At 47.8% G+C, this 8,777-nt stretch overlaps 1 protein-coding gene across 1 annotated transcript; it reads right to left on the bottom strand.

Annotated features, from left to right (window-relative positions):
- Positions 1-1,016: 1,016 nt before the first annotated feature.
- Positions 1,017-4,132, bottom strand: LOC309536999 (HLA class II histocompatibility antigen, DR alpha chain-like; the record flags this gene model as incomplete). The annotated part of the gene is given in 6 exon segments (XM_082231434.1): positions 1,017-2,207; positions 2,377-2,518; positions 2,853-3,053; positions 3,056-3,136; positions 3,881-3,955; positions 3,958-4,132. Coding segments are annotated over 6 exon segments (678 nt in total), but the record flags the coding sequence as incomplete, so codon positions are not given.
- Positions 4,133-8,777: the final 4,645 nt, after the last annotated feature.

Here is an 8,777-nt window from a genome sequence, read left to right on the forward strand (position 1 = left end):
TTGTAACTGGCTGGCTGACCGAACCCAAAGGGTGCTCATCAATGGTTCCTCTTCATCCTGGAGAAGAGTGACTAGTGGGGTGCCACAGGGTTCTGTCTTGGGCCCGGTCTTATTCAACATCTTTATCAACGACTTGGATGATGGACTCAAGGGCATCCTGATCAAACTGCAGATGACACCAAACTGGGAGGGGTGGCTAACACCCCAGAGGACAGGATCACACTTCAAAACGACCTTGACAGATTAGAGAACTGGGCCAAAACAAACAAGATGAATTTTAACAGGGAGAAATGTAAAGTATTGCACTTGGGCAAAAAAAAAATGAGAGGCACAAATACAAGATGGGTGACACCTGGCTTGAGAGCAGTACATGTGAAAAGGATCTAGGAGTCTTGGTTGACCACAAACTTGACCTGAGCCAACAGTGTGACGCGGCAGCTAAAAAAGCCAATGCAATTCTGGGCTGCATCAATAGGAGTATAGCATCTAGATCAAGGGAAGTAATAGTGCCGCTGTATTCTGCTCTGGTCAGACCACACCTGGAGTACTGTGTCCAGTTCTGGGCACCACAATTCAAGAAGGACACTGACAAACTGGAACGTGTCCAGAGGAGGGCAACCAAAATGGTCAAAGGCCTGGAAACGATGCCTTATGAGGAACGGCTAAGGGAGCTGGGCATGTTTAGCCTGGAGAAGAGGAGGTTAAGGGGTGATATGATAGCCATGTTCAAATATATAAAAGGATGTCATATAGAGGAGGGAGAAAGGTTGTTTTCTGCTGCTCCAGAGAAGCGGACACGGAGCAATGGATCCAAACTACAAGAAATAAAATTCCTTGGAATTTGCTGCCAAGGAGTGTGGTGGAGTCTCCTTCTTTGGAGGTCTTTAAGCTGAGGCTTGACAGCCATATGTCAGGAGTGCTCTGATGGTGTTTCCTGCTTGGCAGGGGGTTGGACTCGATGGCCCTTGTGGTCTCTTCCAACTCTATGATTCTATGATTCTATTCTATGAATTTCAAAACTAGATACAGTTAAAACAACCAGACAGACAGATGGTAGAACCAAGGCAGTCATTTTGTTTCATCTAGGGCATAATGATCTTTGTTTCTTATAACCTCTGATAGAACCTTTGCCACGCCCAGTGTAATATCATTTGACCTGTCTTCCAAAAGATATTTAATATGGGAGGCTTCAGATTTTCCCTGCAAATTTGCCAGTAAGAGTTTGGTCAATTGGTCCCCTGCTTGCTCATGTTGCCCACAATGCAGTAGGATATGCTTCATACAATTGACATCCTGGGAAGGTAAACAAAGCCTATTCTGATAGGGGATGCCTCTCAGTCTGCCGTTTAGAACTTCCAAGGGTAATACATTTAGTCTGGCTTTGGTAAATAAATGCAGATAGGTAGGTACAGACAAATTTCTAAGGTATGAGGATATCTGAAAGTCGTACCTGTATTGGGTTCCAGCTGCAACTGGGCTACAAATTACATAAGATCAGGATTGCAGGTTGCTATATGAGATGTCTCAAAGCCTTTGCCTCAGGGATTCAAGGGGAGTGTTGTAACCCAGATGATATAAGGGGGATGATGGCAGTCCAATCAAGGTAGCTTTACTGGCCATGGTTTTCAGCCATGGGCTGACAAACTTCTTGTTGGTTAAATGTACGAATAATCCCTTCCCCAGGCTGAATACTGAGATCTTGAGCCAGTATCTCAAGGCAGCCCACCAAGCATTCACCTGTTTCCGAAAATAGAATTGAGTTTGGGACACAGTTTGGGACCTGTAATAGGGATCAAAGAAACTTTGCCTGGAACCCGTCCAACTTAGGAAATGAGCCATTGTACCAGATGTTTGAAGCACAGAGATGTTGGGAAACAGATTTTGCATTAAAAACCCTTATGGTTGATGGCCTCCCATTGTAAAAAAAATAATCGGAGTATAGCTGTCAACAGTCTGAGAGCAATTTCTTTGTTAAGAGGGAAACATAAAAGGGAGAAAAGTAATGTACAGTAAGTCTGCCTAAGATCTTTGGCTATCATTATTGTTCTCGTAAGTTAAACACATTATCAGAAAAGCTTCTAAGAATAAGCTTCACATAGAGGTAGCAACTCCTTCCAGCTTATTTATAGCAGAAGAGACTCTTGCCAGAGGAGCTGACCTGAGAGGGCCTTGCAGAAGAGGCGGCCAGGAAACAAATCCTCCATTATCTGAAAAGAAAGGAGAAGGGAGCTTGTGAGCTGGGAGTATTGAGGTTGAGCAGCTTCTGGGCAGGATGAGGCCCACCCTACTCCATTGCTATGACAAAGCCTCTGTCCCCTATTTTGGCTTCCCTTGAATTTGTCTCTGAGCCCATGAAGTGAAACGGGTTCAACTCACAAGAGGCCCCTGTGACCGTTAATCCTCATGGCCTTGAAGAAAATGATGGTGCCAGAGATGATGCTCAGGATATCAAAGGCCAAGCCCAGGGCACCCAGCACATTCTTCATCATCTCTGGGATGGGAGAGGGCACCTTGGAAACTGGGATGGAGAGAGAGAGAGAGGACAGGGCTAAGGAGGGACTCTGTTTCTCTGTGTGTGTTCAGCAGAAGAAAGAGCCCAAGAGTCCTGACACACCCACCCTACACCCTTTAATATACACTTTTAAGTTAAATTGAGAGACAATACCTTGAAGGGAGCTGAGCACCTTATTTTGTCCTATGGCTAGAAAGAGCAGAATGAATTATGCAAAAGTGCAAATATACTTCAATTGAATAAATTGCTCTGATAATCTGAACTTGCTTCTTATGAGCTAAAAATCTGGGTTTGTGAGTTCAAGTCCCAGAGAAAAGCCCCAATCCTGTCCGGTACTTACGCCAGATCTTCTCCATCTTTCCCTCTGGGATGCCCCAGTGCTCCACTTGGCAGATGTAGATGTCTTCCTGCTGTGGGACAAAGGGGAGGTAGGAGAACTTGCAGAAAGTGTTGTCCACGCTAGGATAGAAGTCTATCTCCTCCACGCCCTCAGAGACCACCTCATTGTTCTTCAGCCAGGTGATGTTCAGGACTGGGGGGAGTACCTGTCCACAAAGCAGATGAGGACATTGGGGTCCCCCACTTCCACAGCATTTTCTGGGTACACAATGGCTGAAGGAGCAACTGAGGAAGGAGATGGAGAAAGAAATGGGATTAAAACCCATTTTAAGCAGTCTATAAACTGAAAACATAGCAATTAGCTATTAGGCTGATCTCTCCCTTTGTTCCCCCCAGTTTATCAAAGAAACCTGCTACAGGCTGAAAAGTAAGTTTAAAACATATATTTGCTCACAGTCAAACATTCATCCTCAGCACCAACAGCATTAAAACAACACGGACAAAATATTTGCATTTACAGCAAAAAACAACTTCAGGCATGTGCCTGAACTTGGAGCAAGTGACGGCCAGTCTGCTTCCATCATTGGTCAAAGGAAGAGAGAGAGAAGAAAATATTATTTTCTCCTTCCCCCCATCACACAAATTCCTCTCTACCAACTACCTTTCTATGGTCCCTGTATCCCTAGTACAGCTCTCTGGACTTGACCCCTTCACATGCTAACTAGCAAGAATATGCATTGTTAGATTTGACTGCAAAATCTCCCACACCATTAGCTGCTGTGAGTATATTTGCACCGGGTGTTCAGGTTTGGGAATGCCTCTGAGCTTGTACGAAGTGCAATGGCGCCCCTCCCGTTTCGTTTTTCTTCCCTTTTAGCCTGTCTCAGTCAGCCAAGGACTGGCTCCCTCGAGCAGAGTTCCTTCTGGGTAGGCAGAAAGGGGTCCTGAAAGGTCTTCCTTGTCAGAAGCCAAGAGACCACCCCCTGCCTGCCCCCCAGCTCTCTCCCCTGCCCCCCTCGAGTGCCCTACCATTCAGGGCACGGGTGTGGTTGCTTCGCTCCATGTTGTTCTTCATGAGGGCAATGTTGGCCAGGGCGCCCTCATCTCGAAGCTGTAGAAGCGCTGGAAGTCGGGCAGCCTCCAGGCGTCCTGCTTCTTCTCCCAGTCCACGTGCAGGATCTCCTCGTTGTCAAACTCCAGCAGGAACTCCCCGGACGTCTTCTCCGAAGGGAAGCTCTCCTGGAAGAAGTCCAGCTCCACCAGGGTGTCCTCTACTGTGGGGGGGGGGAGAGGGGCGGGGGGGGGGGCGATGCTGAAGGACTTTCTCTGCTCCCAAACACACACACTTTAAAATCCCCTCATTTCACAGCCGTAAGAGCCCCAAAAGGTGATCCTGGGGTGGATTTGCATTTGGGGTGACTCTGGCAGAGCAATCCTTCAATAGACCAACCCATGTCTCCTCAATGGATTGTTGTGAATGTAGCAAGGATGTAACTCTGCCCTGCGCTCCTTGCCGCAAAGTGAAGCCAAGAATACAAGGATTTCCTCCGAGTCTTCAAGGGTTCTGCTCCGCGATGTTTTTAGGTTCCGCCTTTTGTTTTTTTGTTTTTATAAGATATTTATTAAGATTTTTTTAAGATATTACAATACAAAATGAAAAAGAAAAAAAATACAAAATAAAAATGATTAAAAACCACTCCATTTTTCTATTACTTATTTTCCTTAGCTTGTTTCCCGGACCTCTTCATACCTCCCTTTTTTGTATTCCAGTTCAATTTGTTGGCTCAGCAAATCCTTACCCTCTTTGTTTATCCTAATCTTTGGTCTTAAAATAGTAACATTAGATTTTTCCCTATTAACAACCCATTTTTCATATTCCCTTAAAGCATTACAGCTGGAAACCACTTAATTCCTATCCAACATCATTCTAACATTCATTAATTTTACAATATTTCTGTAAATAGTCTTTAAATTTCTTCCAATCTTCTTCCGCCGTCTCTTTCCCCTGGTCCCGGATTCTGCCAGTCATTTCTGCCAGTTCCATGTAGTCCATCAGCTTCATCTGCCATTCTTCCAGGGTGGGTAAATAGGTTCCGCCTTTTGTGCTGTTGGGGAGGAGAGAGGCCACTGTGTCTTCTGGGGGCATTGGGGACGGGGGGGCTGGTGCCTTTTGGGTGTGACCATTGGGGGCTTCTGAACCAAGCAGGTCTCTGTGGCAGCAGAGCCCATAAAGGGGAAAGAACAACTCTTGTCTTTCTCTTGTCTTTCCCTCCTTCCAACTTCAGATCCTCCCTCCCCTCCCTTTCGTGTTTTGGGGGCGTCCAATTTCCTTCCTCCCCCCAACCCCTCCGTCTTCCTGGGTGCAGCGTCGGCACCTGTCAGGGCAGGGGGCTTCTCCTCCCTGCAGCCAGAGAGACCCCTCCACCTTTGCCCACAAGCAACGCCCGGGGGCCCGATCTTTCTCCCCCAGCCCCCAAGCTTCTTTGCGGGGACCCCTCCCCGGGCATCTCCCCCTCCCTCCTGCGCCCCCTGACCCTTCAGGGCTCCGGCCCCCCTTGGCGGGGCCAGGAGGGGGGTCGCCCAGAGGCAGCAAAGGGCTCTTCTTCCTCCTCTTCCTGGGCCGAGGCGGGCGAGGGGCGATTCAAGCCCGAGTGTCCCTTGCCCCTTCCTCCTGGACAGTGGCGTAGCGTGGGTTGTCAGCACCCGGGGCAAGGCAAGTAATTTGCGCCCCCTAACCCGTGGATTTGCGCCCCCTAACCCTAACCCCCAGATGTTGCGCCCGGTGCGGCCGGCCCCCCCTGCACCCCCCACGCTACGCCACTGCTCCTGGATGCTCGCCCTCCAAGGGGCTGGGGGGGGGCGGGGGCGGCCAGGGGGTGGTTTGGCGGAGCAGAAAAGTCCCTCCCAGTTCGGCCAATGAGCAAGCGCCCTGGCAATGACCAGCCTGTCTCCAGGTAAACCATCCCCAGGCAGGAGCCGGAGCGAAAAGAGCAGCTGGAAAAGGGGAGCTTTTTTGCGGGGGGGGGGGGGTTGCATCTTCCCAAGAGAGGAGGGGTCTGTTGCAGGGAATGGGCTGCGGGGGCTCCTCTCTGTCTCTCCCCCCCTCCTCAGACACCAGCACCAGGGATGTTTCTTGCAAAGGGGAGCTGGGGGCTGGAGGGGGCTTTTATTTGGGGGGTGGGGGTCTCCTTATTAGGGGGCTGCCAGGCCTCCTCGGGATGCAGGTTGGTGGGCGAAGGGGGGGGGGAGCCCCGACCTCAGCAGACAGTTATTCCCCCTTGAAATCGAAGAAAGGGGGGCTCTGATTTCCCCGGGGGGGGGCATGGCCCTTCTGAGCCTGCGATGACACGCACGAAACTTCCTTCCTCTGCCTTCTGTCTTGTTGTATCAATTGAGCTCCTCCCAGTTTGGATCCCACTTGTCTGCTGGCCAAGCCGTTGCCCCAGTTTCCGGCTCGCAGGGAGGTAATTTTGCTTCTCCTTCACTTTGGAGAGAGGGCAGTAAAGAGATGCTGCTGCAGCTACAGCGAAACAGTCCTTTCTTCCTTTCTCTCATGTTGACATGGGAGCGGTTGTGCAATATAGATCTGAGGTCTACAGGAAGTTATGGTTTGAGGGGAAACTCTATGAAAATGATGTATAGATGTTATGTGATGACATTCATGTTGATAATACTGCATAAACAAATACTTTTGATAACAACACAATACACAAATAAAATTTAATGGGGCAAATAATTTAAAGAGATGAGCCCATAATCACGATGCGTCTGAACCAGGAATTTCCCTAGGCTGTGATTGTACCCTTAGCTCTAGGCCTTCACATTTTGGGGGGAAATGAAGGCTTGCTGGGTTATGCCCAATATCAGGGATGTGTTCCATCATTCTGCCCGGACACTGAGGTCCAGCTCTGAGGGCCTTCTGGTGGTTCCCTCACTGCGAGAAGCCAAGTTACAGGGAACCAGGCAGAGGGCCTTCTCGGTGGTGGCGCCCTCCCTGTGGAACGCCCTCCCACCAGATGTCAAAGAGAACAACAACTACCAAACTTTTAGAAGACATCTAAAGGCAGCCCTGTTTAGGGAAGCTTTTAATGTTTGATAGGTTATTGTATTTTAGTGTCTTGTTGGGGGCCGCCCAGGGTGGCTGGGGGGGCCCAGCCAGATGGACAGGGTATAAATAATAAATTTTTATTATTATTTCCTCTAGTTCTGGGCAGGTGAAGTTTGGACCTACTGAGCTAAGTGCCTCCTCCTGTTAATTACTCATCAAAAGAAATAATAAGATTCATAGGATTCCAAGTTGGGAGGAAGACTCCTCACAGGTTCATCGTGCATAATGCAACTTCCACAGCAAGGAACACCCCGGGGAACAGATAATCATCCCCATCATTAGTAGAATTGCTAGTTTCCATCCTGAAAAACACAAAGTGCTTCCAGAGCTCTTCAGCTACATCAACAATCACCATCTGAAGTTATAAAGATCTCACATTATTTAGAACTAGATTTGGGTCTAGGCAGGACTCTGTATCATTCCTGTTATGATCATTTCTCCTCTGTTTGTTAGGGCATTCGTCTTTGGCCACTGGAAAATTGGACCTCATTCTATGGCTCTTAATTAACACACATATCCAAGCTAACTGCTTCATCCTAACTGACCTCCCTTTCTTTTGGACAAACTGATTTGCAAGGTTGCACCATTTCCCCCTCTATATACACCAGTGCTGTGATAACCGTTGCTCTGTATGAGGATTTTTAAAACAAAAAGAATTGTTTTAGATGTTGTTGAGGTCAATCCTGATGAACGTGGTATGTGATGCTGCAGAGGCAAAGATGGGAGGCTGCGTTTCATGGCTCTGTTCTTCCCACAGAATCCTGCTGGTTGCAGTGCTTCTCCTTGTCCTGCTGTGTCATGTTGTGGGCCAGAAACATTCCATTAACTGTAGCATACAAGATGATCCCCTCCCGATCCCTCATGGATTTTACCATCCTGGAGACCTGGTCATTGGAGAGATTGTTTCTCAGGTCGTCTTCCTCCATAATCTCCTCTCTTTCCTGAAACAGCCGACACAGATTGTGATTAATGAGCCCATGTAAGGCACCATCTCTCCCTCTCCCTCATGCTGCTTATTTAATAAGGTCCAGGTATAGTTGCTGAGAACTTATATTTAAGGAACAATTGTGTTTGTTCATTTCTGGAGTAAGAAAAGTGGCACCTACAGCATATTGGTGGCAGAAAGCATTCATAGTTTTCTCTCAAAAGTGTCCTTGAAATGTATGGAAGTTGTGCACTGTATTGGAATTTGGTTGGTGTTTGTGCTGGGAAATTGAGGCACTCTGCTCAAGAGAAATGAGCAAAACCAGAAATAATAGAGGGAACAAAGGGGCAGTGGGAATCCCCCCCAAAAAAATGCATAATGAAGGCGGCTTATCAAAGGTTAAGGTTAGCTCCTACATAAAGGTGAGTCAAGCTGGGAGCAAACAGGTCATCAAGCTGCATATGTGACAGTATAAAACCATATGTGTAACCTGCAGCCCCCGTAGTCTCTTGTCTGTGCCATGAGATGGATGTGCCACCATTCTTGCATAAGAATAAAGCATTTTTGCTTTGCTACCCATTGCCTGTGATAGTCTCTGCCACACAACAAACCTCAATGTGGCCGAGTCCCACAAGAGCACTTCCACCAGCCTTGCACAGAATAGCTACATGGAGGATTTTGCTCCGGCAAGCTCCTTCAATGAAGACAGGAGTGAGGAAGCATGACTAAATCTGAATGATATTAAAGCTAGTTATTCCCTCCCGCTGTCAAATATTTTATTGCTTTAAGTACACTGGAGATGAACCAGCAATCAAATATGATGAGAGAATGTCTTGGCTAGATGCATTTGGAAATATAGTCTGGACCCCTCTGTATAGAATGAAGTAACGAGA

This window comes from Podarcis vaucheri (assembly GCF_965113315.1).
Source record: "Podarcis vaucheri genome assembly, chromosome: 7".
Classification (NCBI taxonomy): Eukaryota; Metazoa; Chordata; class Lepidosauria; order Squamata; family Lacertidae; genus Podarcis; species Podarcis vaucheri.